The sequence below is a fragment of the Oryx dammah genome, unplaced genomic scaffold, assembly GCF_014754425.2.
Source record: "Oryx dammah isolate SB20612 unplaced genomic scaffold, SCBI_Odam_1.1 HiC_scaffold_29, whole genome shotgun sequence".
NCBI lineage: Eukaryota > Metazoa > Chordata > Mammalia > Artiodactyla > Bovidae > Oryx > Oryx dammah.
Window position 1 is genome coordinate 15,633,995 of NW_024070213.1, and position 23,238 is coordinate 15,657,232.

The 23,238-nt window shown below is 50.9% G+C and overlaps 1 protein-coding gene across 1 annotated transcript in view; it reads right to left on the reverse strand.

Moving 5' to 3' along the window:
• The window catches only part of VWF (von Willebrand factor), a 124,152-nt gene that overhangs the window by 28,137 nt on the left and 72,777 nt on the right, over positions 1–23,238 (reverse strand). Inside the window, exons 25-38 of the mRNA XM_040234946.1 lie at positions 22,444–22,600; positions 21,518–21,676; positions 20,740–20,875; positions 17,364–18,748; positions 15,718–15,834; positions 15,495–15,635; positions 15,062–15,205; positions 14,007–14,171; positions 12,426–12,469; positions 11,621–11,798; positions 8,042–8,262; positions 6,480–6,672; positions 5,952–6,293; positions 3,075–3,274 (exon numbers count right to left, since the gene is read on the reverse strand). Coding sequence (XP_040090880.1) covers positions 3,075–3,274; positions 5,952–6,293; positions 6,480–6,672; positions 8,042–8,262; positions 11,621–11,798; positions 12,426–12,469; positions 14,007–14,171; positions 15,062–15,205; positions 15,495–15,635; positions 15,718–15,834; positions 17,364–18,748; positions 20,740–20,875; positions 21,518–21,676; positions 22,444–22,600 — 3,582 coding nt within the window. The remainder of the gene's footprint in view (positions 1–3,074; positions 3,275–5,951; positions 6,294–6,479; positions 6,673–8,041; positions 8,263–11,620; positions 11,799–12,425; positions 12,470–14,006; positions 14,172–15,061; positions 15,206–15,494; positions 15,636–15,717; positions 15,835–17,363; positions 18,749–20,739; positions 20,876–21,517; positions 21,677–22,443; positions 22,601–23,238) is intronic.

Sequence of the window (23,238 nt, forward strand, 5' to 3'; positions counted from 1 at the left end):
ACACTGGCTGTGTTCCCTTCATAGTGTTTTATTAACTGATTTTATGTTGCTTGGTTTTAAAATATATTTTTAAGACCATTTATACATCAAAGTACCACACTGTTTAAACGCCCGCTTCATATGACTTGAATACCTATTCCAATGTGTTGGACTGAAAAGTTGGGAGCAGTGAAAAGGGGAAATGGGGTTAGAGAGAAGGAGTAGGGAAGGAGCTGAGGACCCTAAGATAAAATTCACAAGCCTCCTGCTTTCAGGATCCTACAGATACCTGACTCATGGAACCAGAAAGACAAACTTGACATTCCTTCCAATCCCAGGATGCCAAGGAAGGGAGTAGAGACCATTTCTGCCTCCCTCTGAGAATGCCTGCCACCAACAGCAAAGTGAAATCGTTCAGTCATGTCCAACTCTTTGCGACCCCATGGACTGTAGCCTACCAGGCTCTTCCATCCATGGGATTTTCCAGGCAAGAGTACTGGAGTGGTTGCCATTTCCTTCTCCAGGGGATCTTCCTGACCCAGGAATTTAACCCAGGTCTCCCACATTGCGGGTAGACGCTTTACCGTCGGAGCCACCAGGGCAATGGTACATATCATCTGTGCCCAGTAGGAGCCTAAGGGCTGTGCAAGTCAGGGAGAGCAATGTAAGGTTTTGTCAACTCTTTGGGGGAATATCTGGGAAGACATCCTGGAGAAAAGAATGGCAACCCACTCCAGTATTGCCTGGAGAACTCCATGGACAGAGGAGCTTGGTGGCTACCATCCATGAGATCACAAAGAGTCGGACACGACTGAGCAACAAACACTTTCACGTATGGTACAGAGTCACTTAATTTAGCAAGTTGAAATATGGCAGTAGAGAGTGGCTGGGCTTCCCTCTTGGTTTATTGACTACACTGTGAAAACAAAAACGGGCTCAACTAGATAAAACCCAACAACAAAACAGCCACTAGAACCATCCAAGTAATAGCCTAATGGACACACACTTACGTGGACACCCGGTCAGCTCAGAGTTTGGCTCACAGTTCCAGTGAGATCTGTGGCAGACTTAGGACACTAAGGGTTGACCTGGTGTAGTGAATAGAGTCTTTTTAAATCACCGCTTGCCATCTGAGCCACAGTTCCGTCATCCATTCAATGAGATGTGTAATAATTACCCTATGGAGTTTGGGGGGAGAACCAAGTGAAACAGTCCATTTCCTGGCTTACAATGTCAGGGACAAAAGCATGTAATCGTGGATATACTATTCTCGTCATTCTCCAGTTGATTAGCTAGCTTCATAAACATTCTCCTAGTTGTGACTAAATACAGTTAAGTCATCAACCAGGTTTCCTTAGTGATGAAGGGCTTCCCCGGTGATGACGGAGATGTTAGGCCTTGAGTGTGGCCCACGATGATAGAACACATCATCCTTCTCTAGAAGCCAAACAAGCTCCCCTCTAGCACGCTCTGTGGTATTGCTGCCAGAATGAAGGACAGGACCATACCCATGCCCACAGACACACACTGCCCCAGGGACTATAATATACACGTGGGCAACTCTGGAGAGAAGTGACTGCCATCCGAGGCCAAGGTGTTGGTAAATAAATAGAGTTTGGTAAATAAATCGCCTTTCAAAATAATGACTCCTAAACGGCTAAAGGAATTGATGACTTGATGACAAAATGACTTCCAAGCAACTCAGCTTAAAGGAGACCTAGCCGAAGGGTAACTTCATATATCAGAAAGAGCAAGCTCTAGGGAGTGAGGCAGAGCTTCAGATATTGACTCCAGCTCCCAACCCATCTCCTACAAACTGCATCCGTGGGCAGGGGACCAAGTTCACTAAACTTTCATTTTCTCAAAGAGGTTTCATGAGTATTTATAAGACAATGTAAGATAGTGAAGTGTGTTCTGTGGGACCCTAGTCCAAGGGGATGCTGTACACACACACACACACACACACACTCTAGTCCAAGGAGATACTATACACACACACATACCCTAGTCCAAAGGGATGCTGTACACACACACACACACTCCACCACACACATTGAATTAGCCAGAAAGTTCATTAGGCGTTTTTCATAACACCTTATGGAAGAACAGGAACGAACTTTTTGGCTCACCCAGTACAATTCCATGGTCTAATAAGCCTGAGAAGCAAAACCTGGCAATGGACATCAGCACATCGAAAGCTCTAAAGAATCCAGCAATAAAGAAACTGTCTAACTTGCTTAGCTAGAGTATTTTCATCCGTTCTTATTGACAGTAACTGTCAATACCCTGCCTGCAAAACACGTCTTGGAATGTTCAAACATAAATATAGAGTGCTTAGTACAATGCAAGGCATATAATATATCTTAAAAATGGTGAAAAGTGAAAAAGTGTTAAGTCACTCAGTCGTGTCCAACTCTTTGTGACCCCATGGACTATAGCCCACCAGGCTCCTCTGGCCATGGAATTCTCCAGGCAAGAATACTGGAGTGGATAACCATTCCCTTCTCCAGGGGATCTTACTAACCCAGGGATCGAACCTGGGTGTCCTGCATTGGAGGCAGATTCTTTACTGTCTGAGCCATCAGGGAACCCCCAATAATGGTAGACATCACTATATAAAGTATTCTTTTCCCATCCCATTCTTTTCCCAGCATTCTACTTATGTGAATATAATCATAAAAAATAGTGCTAATAGGAACTTCCCTGGTGGTCCAATGGTAAAGACTCTGGCTTCCAATTCAAGGAGTGCAGGTTTGACTCCTGGTCAAGAAACTAAGACCCCCACATGTCTTGTGGCCAAAAACACAGAAACAGTAATGCAGCAAATTCAATAAAGACATCAAAAAATGATTTTTAAAAAACAGTACTAGTAGTAATAATGGGTTGTTACACTCTGGTGTTTAATCACACAGCTAACCCACAATAGACTGGAATTTGAACCAAGGTGCATCAGACTCCGAGTCTTTATGCCATGCTGCTTCCCCATCCCTCAGGGATGCCTGGAATAGCCAAGGTTGGAAGGGGCCAATCAAGGGTCAATGCTTCCACCACTGAGCCAGTGAGAAGCAGCTCCCTTGCAGAGGGGTGGCTCCTACCTGGTGCCGGATGCCATCGTCACCGACGCACTGGGTGCAGGCCTCCTCAGGGACACAGCTGCCTTCCAGCATCACATGGTGCGGAGGGCAGAAGCAGCCTTCCAAAGGATGGTCCCCGCAGGAGCTCGAGTTGCCCTCACACTGCCGGGGGCAGCCACTCTCACAGTGGTTGTAGACCAGGGAGGGCGGGCAGGACACAGCTGCAGACAGAGAAGCGGATGATTCTCAGGGCCCACAGCAACCAGAGGGAAGCAGGTACCGCTGATTCAAGGCAGCTGGATCATCCGACAAGTTTGCTGGGATGGAAACTAGCCAGTTTCCACCAATTTTCACTCTTCGTCTTCCATAGAAAAAAGACTTTCAAGCTGGGCACATGACCACCCAGAATAAGGACTACATTTCCCAGCATCCTTTGCAACCAAGTGTAGTCACGTGACTAAGTTCTGACCAATGAACTGTTAGAGCAAGTGTAGACTCTTGTGCAGCTTCCAGGAATCTTTTTTTGAAAGACAGCTGTGCCTCTGGACCTTCTCCTTCCTTCCCTTCATCCTGCTGCTTGGAACCTGGGTGTGATGGCCACAGCCCCATCTTAAAGCACGGGAAAAGAAGCGAACCCACGCGAGAACAGAGCAGAGAACTAGAACCCACGTTGAGATCTGGAAAGACCTGAAGCCGCCCACCTCTGGTCTGCTGTATGACAGAGAATTTTACTTCCTCCTCCCTTGCAGCCAAATTTAACCCCACCTGATGATGTGAACCCTTGATCCTTAGGAAATTCTGTGGTTCTTTTTTGAATACGGGTATATTTAACGCTTTTAAAATTCTCTTCAACTTAAAAAAAAAAAGGAACCTACAGCTACGGAGGGATGTCCTGGGAGAGAAGCCACAAAGTGACCCACTTCTCCCACTCTGGTCCTACCCGACCCCTTCCTCACATTTTCACGGTGCCAACGCATGTGGGGCAGAAGATTTCCAACGTTTAGACCACCAAAGACTTTCCTCATGCATGCTAAGTTGTTTCAGTCGTGTCCTACTCTTTGCCACCCCATGGACTGTAGCCCGCCAGGCTCCTCTGTCCATGGGATTCTCCAGGTAAGAATACTGGAGTGGGTTGCCATGCTCTCCTCCAGGGGATCTTCCCCACCCAGGGATCCAACCCGCATCTCTTGCCTCTCCTGCATCGGCAGGCAGGCTCTTTACCACTAGCACCACTTGGGAAGCCCAAATGCACAACAAATTGCCAGGAGGTACAACAATTAATAAATAGAGAAGGTGCAATCAGTAACTCAGAAACTAACATTCTTTCCTTGATCGGCAGGCAGGCTGAAAGGAGGCAGTATCAGCCAGAGGGACTCATAAAACCAGAGCCCAAACACACCTAGGGGTTTGATAGGGACAGTGTAAAGGAACAAAGTAGGTGATGAAATAGTTAATCCCACTAGAGGACTGTAAGTGGGGAAAATATCAGAGACTCCTGTAAGTTAATGATGACTCAGAAAACAGGTTTGCTTAACCACAAAACCAAGCAGGCTTGCTTGGCAACAAAACCATGAGACACAAACATGAGACATGTCCCCAAATAATAAAACAGTGGCGGCATGAGCTCCACATCCTGCCCAGTGAGCTCAGTAAGTTTATGATCCCTAGGACACACTCTCTGCACACATAAAAAACAATTTGTGGTCCCAGCTTGACCAGGTAGGGACAAGAAAACCCTGCTCAACCTGGAGGAGAAGCTGCTGATAGAAGCATGATGTCTACTCAAGAAGACAGGGAAGGTCTTCCCCCCGCCTCCCCTCTTCTCCTTTGATTATAAAACTGGAGCCCAGTAAGTTCTTGGGGGTGGAGCACCCCTTTGCCCACTTGCTTGTAAAACCTCACGTGTCGTGTTCTAATAAATCACTTCTTATCTATCACTTTGCCTCTCAGTGAATTCCTTCTGTACTGAGACATAGAGGACTTGGTGTAGGAGCTCTTCGGCACCACGGCCCCCACCCCACAAATGACACCAAACCATGTCAAGTTATCTAGTCATCTAGTCCAACTGTCATTTCAAGATGCAGAAGCTGAGGTCCAGAAAGACTAAAGAAATAGCTGATCACCCAGATGAGCTGTGGCTAGGATGCCCAAGTCCTCCAGCCCCAGTTAAAGCTGAGACAGCATAATAATCATAAACTCAGAGACTCCGAGATGCTTGCACACATTCATTTCCCTCAAAAAAATAAATAAATAAACGTGCCAAGTCCAGGTAAGGAAGCTGACCGTGGGGAGGTGTCTACTCTAGCAATCCCATGGTATCTCTAATGAAGAAGCTTCTTGGTATTCGAACGGTAAAATTCCACTCACACTTCTAAATCCTGCTGAGACGTGGCTTGCTCTGGGAGCTTTTGCTAAAGCCTGGTGCAAGTCCAAGTTCAAGGTGACTGCTTATTCTGTACTTTGCTGGGGCCTAGATGTGTCTTATTGTTGTTCAGTCGCTAAGTTGTGTCTGATTCTTTGTGATCCCATGGACTGCAGCATGCCAGGCTTCCCTGTCCTTCACTCTCCCGGAGTTTGCTGGAACTCATGCCCATTGAGTTGGTGATGCCATCCAATGTGTCTAATACATTAAAGTCACATGTGCCCGAACTGCAGAAATACTGATAGAAAGGACCATGTTTTCATTTACCTAGAAACACATTACATAGAAATCCTAAGTTCAAATTACCTGTATGTCTACCATCTTACTTGACCCTGGATGGAATCCTAGGGAACAGGAAAAGCAGAGATTTTGATCTCCATGGCCCAGACTTTTAAAAATATGAGGTTTCAGAGAGGTTGAGCAGGCTTCCCATTCATCATTCTTCACAGCATTTGGGGGAGCCTATGGAGACTCACCACAGAAATCGGGGGTCCTCCAGTCAACACACACCCCCTTGGTCCGGCAGAGGTGGGCATAAGAGGCAATGGCTTCGCACACTTGCTCCTGGTGGCAACTGTCCTGCTGGCACACGGCGTGAAATGTGGCCGGAGCAAGGACCTTGTGGCACTCGGCAAATAGCTCAGAGAGGAGGGCCTGGCAGCGGGAGCCCTGGGAGACGGGGCACGGCTCCTCGGGGCCCAGCGGGCACGTCTGCCCCGGCTGTTGCACTGTCCACTCCTGGACCAGTGTCTTCCAGTCTGCAGTGACCGTGCCATCCTTCAGCATGAAGTCATTGGCCCCGTTCTCATCACAGAACCCTAGAGAGACCAGGAGAGACATGGCTGAGAGCCCAAAGCCAGCTCCTGATGCTGGAGGCTTGGTCATTCTCCACCCCTGCCAGCATCTGAGCCCACTACTGGACCCAGAAATGGCAGTAGCCAGGGGCCCTGAGATTAGAGCAAGGAGGGCATACATCTCAGGGAAGAAGCAGACAACAGTCTTACCACAGAGACCATACGTCTTTGAGGCAGAGATCTTGGGGCTCAGCTGCAGCTGGAACTCGTTGTTTTGTGGGGTGAAGGAGAGGATGTGGCCCAGAAAGTTGAATCTGACCTCGAACATGATGGTACCATAGACTCTGACCTCCATGTCCCCACCCAGGTAAGGGACAGAGACCAGTCTCCCATTCACCATCACCTATCCAAAGGAGAAAAGCCCCATCAGTAGTCATGGCAATGAGGAATCCTAGGATTTCACTTGTAGTCTCTTTCCACAGTTCATGACAGTCCCTACACATTCATCCCACTCAACTCCACTGTTATTCACAAACTTGGGCACTGGCCGGCAGCTCTTCTCAGATAAAGGGGCTCTACAGAGCTTTGCAGGAGAGTGGACTCTTACAAAGCTGAACAGCCAGCCAGGCATCTGGCACCCAAAAGCTCAGGGGTAAAATGAAACCCTGAGTCCATCTGCACTCAACAGGGAAGACTGACTCTTCAAGACAGGCTGGGGAAGTTGCCATTTTGCCAACTCATTGGTGCCCTATCTCCAGGAGCATCTAATAGGAACACTTTAATCTTTATTTTTATTTTGGTCACCAGATCTACAGAGGCCCCACAATATATCACATCAAACCTGTTAAAATACACTCACATCCCATGATGACTATAATTTTTGCTGTAAAAAATTTGGAAGGCTTTTTATCCTTTTGAATTTTAAACATTTGGCTATGAGCTACTCATTCAATATATGACGAGCTGTGATTATTTTTTTTAGCAATCACTGTGTGTGTTCAAGAAGTCTTCCAAGAGAAGGTCTAACCCTTTTAAGTTGCTTTCATGTAATGAAATATTTATGATTTCCAAAAGAATGTGTAAAGGAGTTGCATGACACAACCTCTTGTAAACATGTAATCAAACATTTATTTTGATCAGTTTTGCAGTTTTCTTTTTGAGTTTTGGGGCCACACATTTTGCTTGGGCCCTAAATATTTCCAAAGGCTTTCATCTAGGCCCTAAATATTTTCCTTCAGAAGGCTGGCAGGCCCTAGCCTAGGTATGGGGCACAAAATGCCTGCTGGACAAACAGCCTGGTGTCAACCCCAATCTTCTACTAGTGCAAAAAACTGGCACCCCATTGACAACGTAATGCTACTGAAATCAGAGCCTCCCTGGGGACTTCCTTGGTGGTCCAGTGGCTAAGACTCCACGCTCCCAATGTAGGGGGCCTAGGTTCGATCCCTGGTCAGGGAACTAAAATCCCACATGCCACAACTAAAGATTCCATGTGCCACAACTAAGAGTTTGGTGAAGTCAGAGAAAGAAATATTTCTTTTTAAAAAAAAAGAAAGAAAGAAAATGGACCCTTTCTTCCAAATCTGGGCCCAGAACAACAAGAAATCACACCAGAAGGGAGATGCAATAAGCCCCTTCTACAAAGATGGAGCCCTGCTAATCAGGCAGAAGGTCACGTCTCCACACAGGAGCACCAGCTAAAACCAACTGCCACCGGGTCCATGTGGCTTCTCCAAGGGCCCTGCCACAGGACCACAGAAAGCACCTCTTACCTCCATGTTGCTGCGGAGCTCAACCAAGAGGCCGTTCTGCTTCACCTCCACAGATTTCATGCAGGCCTGCCTCGCCCCAGCGCTGCAGAATCCGTTATGGAGAATCACCTCCAAGTCCTGCTCCTTGTTGTGAAACAGAACGTATGAGCAGTTGCCGGTCAGCTTGAAATTCCGTCCATCAAAGGTCACGATGTGCCGAGTGGAGCTGCCTGTGCACACACCTGGGCAAGAAAGCAAAGGTTGGGTATGACCTGAGCAGACTCCCACCTGTGCAAAGGAGCAGCCACATGCAGATATCCGGAGCTGAGAATTGAGTGGGCTTTTTGAAGCCACAGAGGCAAATGTCTTCCTTGTTACCGACTAGGAAACTGGTTCTGAGAGGTAGAGCACCTTAGGTAACACTTGGCCATTAAATATGTTCCTAGGGAAGATTTAGAAGGACGAGGATTCCATTAAAATGTGGCAAACTATAGAGCCATACTTCCAAAAAATGTAAACGTGCAAAGTTAATGCTCTCCCCTACAAGGATGTCTTGGGCCAGGAAACAAACTGAGGTTCCAGGGGCGTTAGGACACGTTGAAACCACAACAAGCTAAGCAAACCATGAGCTCATGACCTCACTGGAGAGGAAGTTCCCCTAAAGGCCCACGTGTCTTTTCAGCTACCAAGTGACTAATGGTACACATGGCCACGTTGACATGATCCCTTAAGAGACCCTGAAAGAGAAATATTCCTGAAGCCAAAACAAACAGTGGGGTCTCGACACGATCTCGTCTGCCACTTGTTCATCCACACCATCAGCAAACTCTCATGGTTTCTATTAAAACACCACTTGGGAAGACTAATCATCTTGCAACTATGTCAGACGATTCCATAAAAATCCCCCCAATGGACCACAGTCCATGAATAAAGGAAATTAGTCCTGAATATTCATTGGAAGGACTGATGCTGAAGCTGAAGCTCCAATACTTTGGCCACCTGATTCCAAGAACTGACTCACTGGAAAAGACCCCAATCCTGGGAAAGATTGAAGGCAGGAGGAGAAGGGGATGACAGAGGATGAGCTGGTTGGATGGCTTCACCAACTCGATGGACGTGAGTTTGAGCAAGTTCTAGGAGTTGGTGATTGTCAGGAAAGCCTGGCATGCTGCAGTCCATGGGTTGCAAAGAGTCGGACACAACTGAGTGACTTAACTGAACTGATGGACCAGAGTCATATGTGATCTGAAAACTAATCTCGGACCTCAGTAAAGTTGGAAATGAGCCTTCCAGACAAACCATGACCACATCTATGGTGGTGAAGAAATGGAAACCAAGAACTGAGAGGCAGATCCAGGGGGTCAGCAAGGACTCACTAACACCACCCTTGCTCTCCACCAGGCCCAGGAGACCTCCACAGCAAGAGTGACCCGTATACCAAGGCGGCACAGACCCTGGCAAATGATACACCATTGGTCAGGACTGATTGGCTCCCAGATGCTCTTCTACTCAAAGTTCCCCACGTCCTGGGCAGCCGGTCACATCGAAGCGACAGTCCTAAATGCTACCACCCCACTGACATCCACGCTGTAAGTGTTCCCAGACACCCCAGCTGGGGTACCGTAAAGTCTTTTTTTAAAAGAAAATATCTATCTGGTCTTAGTTGCCACGTGTAGAATCTTTCAGTTGCAGCATGTGGAATCTAGTTCCCCAATCAGGGATCGAACCCAGGGCCCCTGCATTGGGAACGTGGAGCCTAAGCCACTGGACCACAGGGAAGTACCTCTGGCCAAGTCTTAAGCAGTCCAGCCCCAGCTGCCACAAGAACATAGTAAGTCCCAAGATAAAGAAATGGCGTTAAGCTGGCAGGTTAGTGGGAGTGGCTTTGCCCACCTGGGACAAGCTGTTTCAGTGAAATGGTGTTAAGCTGGCAGGTTAGTGGGAGTAGCTCTGCCACCGAAATGACTTAACTTCTGTGATCCTCTCCTATCTGCTCTGCTCTCTTTGAACCAACAGGGAGACTTCTGGGCATATCTTTCTATAGACTTCTGACACTGAGAACCACATGAATGCCTCACACACAGAAGGCAAACATATGGAATCAGCTAGGATGGCGGAGAAGAAAATTCAAGATGGAACACAAACAGGTACAAAATCAAATGAATGGTAATGAATAATGTGAGTACACAGCAGGGGAGGGGGAAACGAACCTAAATAATTTTGGTGAAAAAATTTACTCTGTACCCAAAGTGAAAGTCGCTCAGTCATGTCTGACTCTTTGCGACCCCATGGACTGTGGAATTCTCTAGGCCAGAATACTGGATTGGGTAGCCTTTCCCTTCTCCAGGGGATCTTCCCAACCCAGGGATCGATCCCAGGTCTCCCACATTCCAGGTGGATTCTTTACCAGCTCAGCCACCAAGGAAGCCCAAGCATACTGGAGGGTGTAGCCTATCCCTTCTCCAGGGGATCTTTCCAACCCAGGAATCGACCTGGGGTCTCCGGCATTGCAGGCAGATTCTTTACCAACTGAGCAACCCGGTAAGCCCTGCTCAAATGTATACTCTAGTTAGTATATTCGGTTTTCATAAAGATATTGGTTAGCAATTCTGTTTTTGTGGAGTTTTTTTTTGGCTGCATGGCATATGGGATTTTGATCCCCAACCAGGGATCAAACCCACACCCCTTGCATTGGAAGCATGGCATCTTAACCACTGGACCACCAGGGAACTTCCTTGGTAGCAAATCTGAAACTACTTTGTGTGTATTTTGTATACAGTCTACAAAGGAATGAAGGCCCAGGGTTGCTCTAAAAGTGCTCAAACTTCTATATGGTAAGGAGGACACCTAAAGAGAGACAAAGAGAGAGCCTGTGTGAGGGGTTGAATGCAAAAACAAATAAATAAAAATAACAAAACAGAGCAAACCAGAAAGATGGCAGGATTAAGCAGTGGTCAGGCAAAGAATATAGAATACACAACTGATATCAAAGGAAAACTCGGGAGAGCTGGCAAGAAAAGGCAGCTGCCTTAAACATCTGTCAGGCCAGAACGCAGGGCCCTCCCACGGAAGCACCAGTCGTGTAAGAACTTGAGAATCCACTTCCAGCCCCACCATCCCCAGAGGCAGGCAGTCCAGGCTGGGATCAGGGAGGCCAGGCTCAAAACTGGAGGGAGGCTGCCCACAACCCCTCCCCAGAGGTAGGCGGTCCACACTGGGATCGGGGAGGCTTTTCAGCTCTAACTCAAGTTCAAAGTCTTATTTATTACCAGGAGCAGGCATCTAACCAGTATTCTTGCCTGGAGAATCCCATGGACAGAGGAGCCTGGAGGGTTACGGTCCATGGGATCACAAAGAGTCAGACACGACTGAGCGACTGAGCAAGAGGCTGAGTACTGACCTCAGAAAATCAGTTCTTCCCTCGGGCTATGCATTATCTGGGGATATGCCCTCCAAACGGCACCGGAAGGAGATAGGGAGCCCTGGAATGGGATGGAAACATGTTCCAAGGACAGGAGAGTGAGGGAACACAGGTGGTAGGGGCAGGAGATGGCCTTCTGGCCCTGAACACTGCCCAGGCTGAGGAAGCGAAGGACTCACAGGGACAGGCCCAGCGGCAGCCACAGGCTTCCTCCAACCTGAGCGGGATCTGGCCGTCGGGGCATGATGGCTGTGGCCCCTGATCACAGTTGACCCGGTGACTCTTCAGCAAGGTCTGGCCATCTGGCAGGCAAGTCACCGTGTGGCATTGATCCAGCAAGGTCCAGATGTCCCCAGGCTGCAGAGAAAGAATCACGTTCGGGCAGGGACTGGCGTGAGGCACTTCAACACCCACTAGGCAACTAACCCTCCCACCCTCAGGAGACTCAGAAACTACGACTTGGGCCTGAATGGCAAGGAGACAGGAGACAGAACGTGAGATTTACAAGTGGATCCACTCCCACCCCCAACCAAAACTGTTTAATTTTTTATGTATTTATTTAGGCTTTTATTATTATTTATTTCATGCTAGGTCTTTGCGGCTGGGTGGGCTTTCTCTAGCTGTGGCGAGCAGCTAGAGACTGTCTAGTTGCGGTGCATAGTCTCATTGCGGTGACTTCTGTTGTGGAGAAGGGTGCGCGGGCTTCAGTGGTTGCGGCTCCCGGGCTCTAGAGCACAGGCTTAATAGTTATGGCCCACGGGCTTGGTTGCTCCGTGGCATATGGGATCTGCCCGGATCAGGGATCGAACCTGTGTCTCCTATCTTGGCAGGCAGATTTTTTACCACTGAGCCCCCAAGGAAGCCTCCAATTAAAAAAAAAAAATTATTTGACCCAGACCAAAGGAGGAAATGTTAACCAGGGGGTCGAGGACCCCAAATATATATTCCTGATCTTTCTTTCAAAGCCAACAGAAAGGAACTTACCCTCCTCTCATTCCCGTCCTCATCCACGCAAACACTGACGAACCCTGAAACAGACACAAGTCAGACCTCTGTCCCCACCCACCACCCAGAAATTCTGAGCCATTCACTCAGCTACCTGGCTAGTCCTTGAAGCTGGATTAACTCTGAAAACAACATGAGTGAAATGAGCAGTGAGGATTCAGGTACGGGAGATTAGAAGGCAGTCATCCTGTGGTTCTTCAGGCAAACATTGTGGAGTGCTTTTTTTTTTTCGGCTTTGCCTTATGGCTCGCAGGATCTTAGTTCCCTGACCGGGGAGTGAGTCCATGCTCCCAGCAGTAGAGCGTACAGTCCTAACCACTGGATCACTAGAGAACTCCATAAGCTTTGTGGTTGTTAGTCATTATAGTGATACAACAGTAATAACATGGCAACAACTACAATCAATATCTTCTGGTCCTCTTTTCTATGTGTTGATATTAATAGATCAGTGCCTAGTAAGAAGAAGGAAATGAGACAAGACCCTGAAACCTTAAGAGATCTTCAAAGTTCCTACCAAGAGAGCTATCATCTAGCAAGACAGGGCAATAACTGCTAGTGGGTTTGGACTCACACCTAATTATATTAGGAAAATACAAAAAAACAAGTTTGAAAAATATCATGTATGTGGGAAAAAAGGAGATCAATCCAGTCAATGCTAAAGGAAATCAACCTGAATATTCATTGGAAGGTCTGATGTTGAAGCTGAAGCTCCAATACTTTGACCATCTGATGCAAAGAGCTGACTCATTGGAAAAGACCTCGATGCTGGGAAAGACTGAAGCAGGAGGAAAAGGAGACGCCAGAGGATGAGACGATTGGATGGCAACACGATTCAATGGACATGAACTTGAGCAAACTCTGGGAGATAGTGAAGAACAGGGAAGTCTGACGTGCTGCAGTCCATGGGGTCACAGAGAGTCAGACACAACTTGGCGACTGAACAACAACGGTAAAAACAAAAAGCTTCTAACCCTAAATCAATTTAAACTATGGTACTTTGATGTTAGATTCTATGTTACTGTATTTCTTTTTTTATTAATCTTTTTATTTTCTTTTTTATTGAAGTATAGTTGATAGACAATACTGTGTCAGTTTCAAGTATACCACAAAGGGATTGCTATATTTTTTTTAGATTACATTCCATTATAGATTATTACAAGATCTTGAATGTAAATCTCCATGCTATACAGTAAATCTGTGTTGCTTTTCTAAAGCCTTTTACACCCATGCTGAGGATGAGTGCAGGGCCTGAAGAAGAGGTCCATGACCTCTGGATATTAGGGTTCCCTGCCTCTGCCTTCCATTTCTTTGTCCAGAAGCCTCATCCATAGTGAGCGAGGACAGTAAGGAGGAAAGGAAGTATATACATAGAGAACTTTCTGGCAGCCCCTTGGAGGTTTGTCTTACAATCTCCCACAAGCAGAAATTTATAGATCATGGCCTATAAAGCAGTCTTAATTCAAGGCCAGATCTCGCGTATGGGAACCTTCTAGTGTCGAGATGGGTTTTATTGCTTTTGCTTCTATTTTGAGGGGATAAGAGAGACATCACAAGACTCACCAGAGCATAGCCTCTGGAAGAAGGAGTTGTCAAGGGCAACCATGCTGGGGAGGTCTTCGATCCGCTGGAGCTCTGCCACGTTGGAGCTGGCCCCCGGGCCCGCCAAGACCCTCAGCTGGCCTGGATCATACTGGTCCCCAATCCCGATGGGGAACACGGCCACTCCTGCGGTTACAGACGAACAAGAAAGGGTCTATGCCCACCTTTGGTCGAGTGGGTTCAGAGTGGTCTGGCCTGAAGCTTCACCCAGCCACTTGTAGAGCCTCAATATTTTTAAGCAATCATCCTCCAATTTAAAAAAATCTTTTTTAACTACAAAAAAAAAAGAGGAGCTGTTCTCCAGAGAGCATAAGAAGATGCTACATCATTCCACTCACCCAGCACTCCACGCCCCCTCCCCCGGGGCAATGCTACTGCCCCGCTCACAGAATGAGCTCTCACAAGACACGCAGGCTGGGCACGCCTGCAACCATCACCTTCCTAAAGCAGCACCCTTGGTCTCCTGTCAATCCAGCACCCCCAAGCCCCTAGGCTGGTGCCAGACAGGGGCCACGAATACAGGAAGATCCCTGATGGTTCTCTAGGCCCCAACACAAATCACTCAAGCCTCAGACACATGGGAGTGGAGAGAGGCCCAAGAGGCCATGGTTGCAGGGGTACAACCTGGCCCTGGACACAGAGGGCAGGTCAGGAGAAACTGAAGGTGATGGTCAAAGGCATGCAAATGAAGGATGCTTGTATGAATGCTAAGTCACTCAGTCGTGGCCGACTCCTTGCAGCCCTATAGACTGTAGACCGCCAGGCTCCTCTGTTCATGGGATTCTCCAGGCAAGAATACTGGAGTGGGTTGCCAGGAACACACATTTAACACCACTTCACTTCCAAATAACACAGGGATTGGGCAATTTCCCACTGTTTGAAACCAGGCCACACGTGGGCATTAAGCATTCGAAATCAGCCAGGTCATCAGAAAGTAACCACCGCCCACTCTGTGCCCTTGAGCAGGTTGAGGGTGGGGGCAGGGGTGGCCTCAGGACTGAACCCGGGACACTCACGGTTGGATCTGGCAGCAGCGGCGGCCGCCTCCACTGAGTCCATGGAGGAGCCTGTGACCAGGATCACCACCACCTTGGAGGCACCGGGCCTGGCACCGTGGACTTGGGACGTGATGTAGCGCACCGCGAAGGACAACGCCTCCCCTGGGAACAGACAGTGGGCCGCACAATCAGTCCTGACTCAGGGATGGGGGTCCTGAGGCCAGCTGAGCATCCCGTCTCCCGATGGAGCCTCAGATCACTGAGACAGAGTGACTCGGAGACTCGGAGAGGCTCACATATGCATGAGAGGAGGAAGAATGTGTCGGCCCTCAGTTTACAGGAAGGGAAATTAAGGCCAAGGAGCAAGGCGGCAAGCTGGGGTCACTCAGTCACTTGTGCCAGGAGCAGGGACTGCACACGGCCCCCGCCCCCCAGCCCGCACCCACAGTACCGACTTGGCTGGGGCCTCCCTCCCGCTGCATGGGGTCCACAAGGCTCAGCAGGTAGGCTTTGTCCATGTGCACGTTCCAGGACACGTCGACGTTGGTGATGCTTCCGTACTGCAGGACTGACACCTGGGTAAGCTGAGGGCCTGGGAGGAGATGGGGCGCAGGTGTCACGCTCTGGATCAGCGGGGAGCCCCCGAAACACCCCACTTTGGGCGCCTCACTCACCTAGGTTGGCTTTTGAGATGAAAGCCTTGGCGAAACTCTTCATTTCGTCAAAGTAAGAGGCTGGAGAGGTGGAGGAGCCGTCCAGGAGGAGGACTACATCCAGGGGCTGGCTGCAGTCTGCAGAGAGACAGGAGGGAGTGGCCAAGGGCAGCAGGGGACAGGCCCCAGGCTCCTGCAGCAGACACTCACTGGACAGTGTGTGCAGGGCGCTGGACTGGGAGGCGCCACATAAGGGAGGCATGTCCCCCAGTCCTGCATGGGTGTGGCAGCTGGTGCCAGGCAGCAGGCAAGGGGGCTGCGAGACCCCGGGTGTGGAGATGTTGGGGGGATGCCAACACCACCCAAAGGCAATTTAAACGCCACAGGCAGCAGCAAGAAGCAGAGGCATCCTGTCCCTCCGTTTCGGGGGCTGCAGCTCTTCTGGAATCGAACGATAGACTGGAACAGAAAACAGGCGGATGGCAAACGAAACAGCAGCACATCCCTGGAAGGTGGACTGGTGTGTCCGCGGGCCTCAGGTGGCACATGAGGAGCTAGAAGGTGATTCTATTGCAGAGGCCTAAAGCTCAGGGGACCGGGGTCATGATCACCGTGAGGAAACAAACTCTGCCCCAAATGCCAGTCTGAGATTGAATGAAGCCATTACTAAGAGATCACAAGAGTTTAGATAAATCGGTGGCCCAAAAAAAAACAAGAAACAGAGGCACAGACAACAAGCCTGAGGATCGAGAGACAGTGAAAGAAGGCTAGTGATTCTGGAATGGTTCCAAACACTCCAAATAAAGATACTCTAGAACTAGGGAGTGGGCTTCCCCAGGGACTCCATGGTAAAGAGTCCACCTGTGAATGCAGGAGACAGGGGTTCAATCTCTTGTCCGGGAAGATTCCACATGCTGTGGAGCAACTAAGTCCATGCATCGGAACTGTTCAGCCTGCACTCCAGAGCTGGGGAACCACAGCTGCTGAAGCCCAAGCATCCTAAGGGCCCGTGTTCCACAACAAGAGAAAGCACCACAATGAGACACCCTTGCACTACAACACAGAGTAGCCCCTGCTCACCACAACTAGAGCAAAGCCTGAGTGCAGCAACAAAGACCCAGCACAGCCAGAATAAGTAAGTAAATAAAGAAAAACTAGAAACTGATTAGTTGTCAGTATCAGCTAAGAAGGTAGTAATAATTGCAGGGGAGATAAACCATTTCTGAGTGCTTGCTATGTGCTAGGTACCATTCTAAGCATTTTACAAGTAAGCACTGTTATTACCCACATCTCACAGATGCATGCATGCTGGGTCACTCAGTCATGTCTGACTCTTTGCAACCCTGTGACTGTAGCCTGCCAGGCATCTCTGCTCAAGGGATTCTCCAGGCAAGATACGGGAGTGGGTGGCCATGCCCCTCCTCTAGGGGACCTCCCCAACCCAGTGATGAGACCTGGGTCTGCAGAATCTTTACCATTTGAGCCACCACGGAAGCCCATAAGAAAAGATCCTTCCCCCTCAAAAGACCACAGATGCCTCTCCCTGAAGGCAGGATGTGACAGAAAACACAGAGCAGGGAGACAGATTGGAGCCTGAGAACGGCATCCCCACTGAGGCAGCCCCTAGCCCCCCCAAGTCCTCGCTCCAACACCAAGCACCCACACACCTGGGGCAGGGGTGAGGGTGGGGAGGTGCGGGCCATCTTTGGAGCAGCACCGCTGCAGCACCAGATCCGGAGCTTCTCGGGGGAGCCTCTCGAAGTCCTGGATGAAGATGGGGGTCTGGGGCCAGCTGACCCTCTCCAGCTCCTGCACGTCCACACGGGGGCCCACGCCGATGGGCACCAGCTGGATGTCTCCTGGCATCCGCCGGATCTTGTCCGAGGCCGGGCTGCCCGTCACCATGTAGACCAGGTTGGGCGCCTGCTCCCGGTCCCCCTGGCTGGCGGAGAAGCTGTGCTCCGACAGGTACTGCAGGGCCAGCCCCGTGTTCGTCTGGTTGCCACCCCGGTAGCGGACTTCATGGAGTCGCTGCAGGACCACCTCCTTGGACTGCGGCTCCCTGAAAGAGTGCTCCACGGTCACCGTGTACGAGTACTGCAGCACTGTGACGTGGATGCCGTCCCGGCCCACGTCCATGCGTCGGATCACCTCCTCCACGAACTCTGCGCTCCTGTTGAAGTTGGCCTCGCCCACCTCGTCCGAGCCTTCCAGGAGGAATGCCACATCCAGGACCACAGAGCTCCTCTTGCGTCCTGGCGGCGAAGGACCCAGGAGCTGTGGTGCCACAGTGACCTGCGCGACGAGAGGATGTCGCGTCGGGGTCGGGGCAGGCACCTCGGGGGCGAGGTCACAGAGGTAGCCGACAATCTCATCCATCCGCTGCTCCAGCTCGTGCACGCCGCTTAGCACAAAGGCTTTGTTCTCGGACGCCTGCTTCTCGATGAGGCGGATCTGCTTGAGGCTGACGTGGGGCCCGATGCCCACCGGGACCACGGAGACCTTCTTCTTCTTCAGGCCCTGGACGTAGCGGACCAAGTTCCGGGCCAGCTTGGGGGGCTCCTGGCTGGCCGTAAGCAGCAGGGCCACGCGAGAGGCCTCGGGCCGGTCAATCCTACCGAAGATCTGGAAGAGCGTGTACTTCAAGACCTCGCTGGTGGAAGCCACCTCACTGCCTGCGTACTTCACCTGCCCGGCAATGCGCCGCAGCTCGGATGGCCGTTTCCGGTCTTGCAGTGCAAGGTAGGCATGGGAGCCATCATGGTACTCCACCACGGCCACACGGATGCGTTTCTGGGAAATGTGCAGACGCTCCATCATGCCCACCACGAACGCCTTCAGCGTCTCAAAGTCGGCCTCAGACAGCTTGGAGGAGCCGTCCAGCAGGAAGACCAGGTCCAGGAGTTTGCTGCAGAAGAAGTCGTGCAGGGGTGGCTCCGGGGTGTCCTCCACGTATGGGGTTGTGGGGCTGACCGGGCCTTTGGTGGGGGGCACGGGCAGGCCTCCTGGCTCCCTGCAGGCTTCACAAGTGAGGCTGACACCATCACAGTGACTGCAGGAGGGGAGAGACCAAAATGGTTCAGAAAGAAGCTCTGGGAACTTCCCAGCCCACTGGACCTGAGCCCCCGAGGACTACTGCCCACTGGAAAGAGACACCATGCTTAATGTATGTCCCCAAGCAGCCCCCTGCACACACATACACACACATGCACACACACACATACATACACACACACACAGATACATGCATAAATATACACATACACGTAGACACATGCATACATACACACGTGCACACACATATTCACATACACACGTCCCTTGAGTTGTGAGTCCCTTGAAAACCAAAGCTTCTACCCAACCTAGGACCTAAAAATGAAGCTTTCTTCTTTCTCAGCAGTCCACACAGCCATTCAAAGTTGATTGGTTTTCAACCTATGCCTCTAGCAACATAAATATTTAATTATAATCCAAGCCTTCTCCCAAATATCTCCAAAGACAAACACTGCTCTGTAATGTTGATGCTGACCAGGACTTATAAATACTCTGCTGAAGATATATGGTTTTCAGTATTTATTAAACAGAGTCTAAGCTGCATAATTCCGTAGCATGTTTAACATGTTGGGTTTTAAGGAAGAGAGGAAAACTGGAGTAAAATCACTTTGGAGAGATGAATAAAGATTTGAAATCCCAGCTTTATCTGGCACAACAAAGTACTGGAGGTGGTATTCTCAGGTCTCCAAGATGCTAGGTGGGGAACAACAGTAACTCATTGATTCTTTCCCACAACGGACAGACAGTTTATGCCCATCACATGCCAGGATCTGGCTATGCCGCATGCCCAGCCCCAAGCCCACACACAACTTATCACCCAACCAGGCCAAGTTTCCAGTCCCCTGGTCACTTCTCTCCCTTTCACCAGGGTCCTGGAAAGTGGCAGGGTCTGCCAGACCATAAGAGAAGCTGCCTGCAGTGGAGACCCATTCAGGCTGGAACCTTGTCCTGCAGGCACTCTCAGCCATGTGGCCACTTGCTCTCAGCATCGCAATAGAGTGGGGAGACAGCAGTGCCCTGAGCCCCAGAGTATCCCTGTGGAGTGCCTCCCAGCAGTGTCCCCAGCCTGCTCCAGAACCGCTCTCCACATGGGTTTGCAGCCGCAGCGTGTACCCAGATGACTGCCCTCCCCATGCACCTGCGGCTCAGAACCCCTACTCCTCAGCACAGCCAAGGGGCAGGCAAGGTCTTCACGGAAAGTCGACTCCTACTTCCTCATACTACTCCCGTGATTTAGGGCCTCCATCCTTGGTTGATAAAGCATGAGTGACACACTCTCGAGTTTTCTGTGTTTGCTAGAAAATTCACCCCGGCAGAAAGCACTCGGGGTCTGGCCCTGGCAGCTGTGGCAACGGCCCCTTTCTTCCTCAGCGAGTTTAAGTTCTCGAGTTCAGGATCCCATAAGGAGTGGTGCTGAGCATATCAACGTTGGAACACAAATTCTCGACTTAGGAGCAGGGCTTCAGGAAGCTCAGAGCTCAACCCCCCAACTCCTCCTCACCTCCCCAGGGCCAGCTGCCAGAGGCAATCGGGTAATGGGGCAGTAGGGGTCCCCTACAAGCGGGAGGGGGCAGTGACCTGCGCCTCCCTCCAGTTATGAGAGCCTCATCCTGGCCACGCTGGCGGCGGCCCACACTATATAAGCCCCACGACAGGGTCAGGGGCTCCACCTCACTTTTCCCCCACCTGCATCCCAACGTGCAGTAAACAGGAAGTCTGCTTTCCACAGATGCCTGTCCCCAGCCTAGATGCCACCTCCAGGGACAAGAAGAGGCCAGGCCCTTCCTTCAGCAACAAGGAATAAAAACCTAAATCTCCTAAGAGGTGTTTCCTGGGGAGGAAATCTAGTCTGTCCTCAAAGACAGAGAGGCAAACTGAACAAGAATAAGACGTCCTTCCCCAAACCGACACTTCCGAGCAGGCCCCCAGGTTTGACAGTAAGACCCATCATTCAGACAACCAGGGGCAGGGCAGGGGGTGCTGTGTTACCAGAGCTGGCAATGCTCAGGGTCCCCGGGGTTCAGGGTCACTTTCTTCCCGGAGGCTAAGCGCCGGCCCTCCATCTGGCACACAGGGCAGTCCTCGGGGTTGACGCAGGTCTGCAAAAGCTCGTCCAGGATTTTCCCTGCATGACAAGCCTCTCGTTAGGAGCCAAAGTTCCCACCTCGCCTGCAAGGAAGACTCTCCTGGCACCAAAGGGCCTGTCCCAGCTCTGCCTGCCTCCCCCGAGGGCCACCACATCACTTAGGGAGCATCCTCTCACCTACAACATTGAGAGAAGGGGTTCCTTCTCCCACCTTGCCTCCTCCAAATCCCAGGACAAAGCAGGTCTTATTACCAGGGGTCTTTTTGTTCCTCCACCAAAGAAGATATCTGATAACTCTCAACCTGTGCTACCCACTGCTGTAGCCACTAACCACCAGTGGCTGGTTACATTTGAATGTAAATTAAGTAACATCAATTCCTTAGACACAACGAGCCACGTCTGAGTTGAATTCTGCCGGCATTGCAGAAAGTTCTATCAGAAAGTGCTGCTCCAAATGACAAACCCATCAAGTGACCCCAGGAGCATCACACAGGAGCTCAGCTTGGCAAAAATCTCAGCTGGCCTGGCTCTGGTGGAAGATGTAGAAACAGGCCGTAGGGTGGTGGGGCTGGGGACAGAAGGACCCTTGGGTGAGGCTGAGATGAAGCAGGACGGGGTGGCACTTTCCTGAGGACCAGCCCCACCCTCCACTCCATCCCCACACGGGGCCCAGGGCCTCACCGGGCGGGCAGTGTGCGTGGCAGCCCTCCACGCACTGCACGGGGCAGGCCAGGGGCTCCGGGTGCTGGCACGTGACTGGACAGGCGGGAGCACAGCTGTTGTAGCGCCACTCACATTGGTACCCACTCTCCTTCAGGTTCCGCTCCTCACAATTCTGGGCTGTGCAGACCCACAGACAGGCAGGACGGTTATTAAGGCCCCCAGGCAACCCCGTGCAGCCCCGGACACATGGCGGGAGACCCGTGGGGGTGATGGCCCGGGGGAGGATGATGGTGCTTGGGAAATATACAGTCACCCACGCCTGATGCATCTGGGCTTTGAGAGCCCCCCAACCAGGAACCCAGTGGTTCTGAATCTGTTTTCCTTATAAACCTTACGTTCAGTCACTCAACACAGGAAGGAAGAGGTGACGTAAGTATCTGAGCTGCTAGATCATAATGGTGTGAAGTGTGTTAGTGGCTCAGTGGTGTCTGACTCTGCAACCCCCTGGACTGTAGCTGCCAGGCTTCTCTGTCCATGGGATTCTCCAGGCAAGAAGACTGGAGTGGGCTGTCTTTCCGTTCTCCAGGGGAGCATCCCGACCCAGGGATTAAATCTGGGGATCCTGCACTGCAGGAGGATTCTTTACCGTCAGAGCCACCAGGGAAGCGCTTGCAATGGTAAACGTGATCGCATCTCATTACAGGCACACTGACCTCTTTCTTCTCTTCATCACCGCTCCCTCCTCTCCTTCTCCCAGAACTTCTCTAGAAGAGGCTCTCCCTGTTGCTCTAGTCAATCCTGACCCTCCTCACATACACCCGTGTCCTGACCCCTCCACCTCGTGGGTCTTTCTCCCACCAAGGTGTCCACCCCCAGGATCTCAAGCTCTAGATGTGTGAGGGAGAGGAGGCATGGCCAGGATCACGAGGGACCGCGGGACTCACGGCACAGTGTGGCTGTCCTCCAGGTCACCACCTCGCCGTGCTGGGCACACTCGTGGGCGTAGGCGGCGATGGTGTCACAGAAGCAGGCGCAGTCCCCGATGGACTCGCACGAGCAGCTGTCGTAGATGCAAACATCCAGGTACGGCTCAGGGTTCACCTGCAAGGGAGGCACGGGCGGCCGTGACCCAGGGCTGTACTCGGGGACTCTGGCGCTCGGCCAGGCGGGAACGAGCCGTTGATCAGAGCAGCGACGGCGGCTCCAGGGCAGAAGGAGAGATGTGAGGCCACGGTCCCCGGGAGGGGGTGGGTAAAAAGGCCGAAATCCTATGTTCTCATCTGGATTCCAGATGAGAAAGGGTGGGGGAAAGGCAGGCTAGCCAGCCTCTCAAAAATGAGATGTGCCTGAGAATTTTTCAGAAGAACATTCCTTTCAATCCATCTGTTCCAGGCACCTGCTGAGCCACCATCCATCCCCATAACCCACTCCCACCCTCATGGGACTCTGGGTGCTTTACATAAACACCACACACACACACACACTCTTTTCTGGCCTCCACTCAGCAGAGAGACCAAGAAAACCGAAAACCCATCAGGACCACCCATACTGCCCCACTAAGATGCTATAGGCTGACATACTTGGACCTTGGCTGGCCCAGTGCTCCTGGACTCCGACCCCAAACCTACCCTAGGGGAAGCCCACCTGCCGTCTACATTCAAGCCCAGTAACCACCTCCTGCCTTCATCTGCCGCACACCTGACCCACACACACCAGCCTTCCTACCCGATGGCCACCCG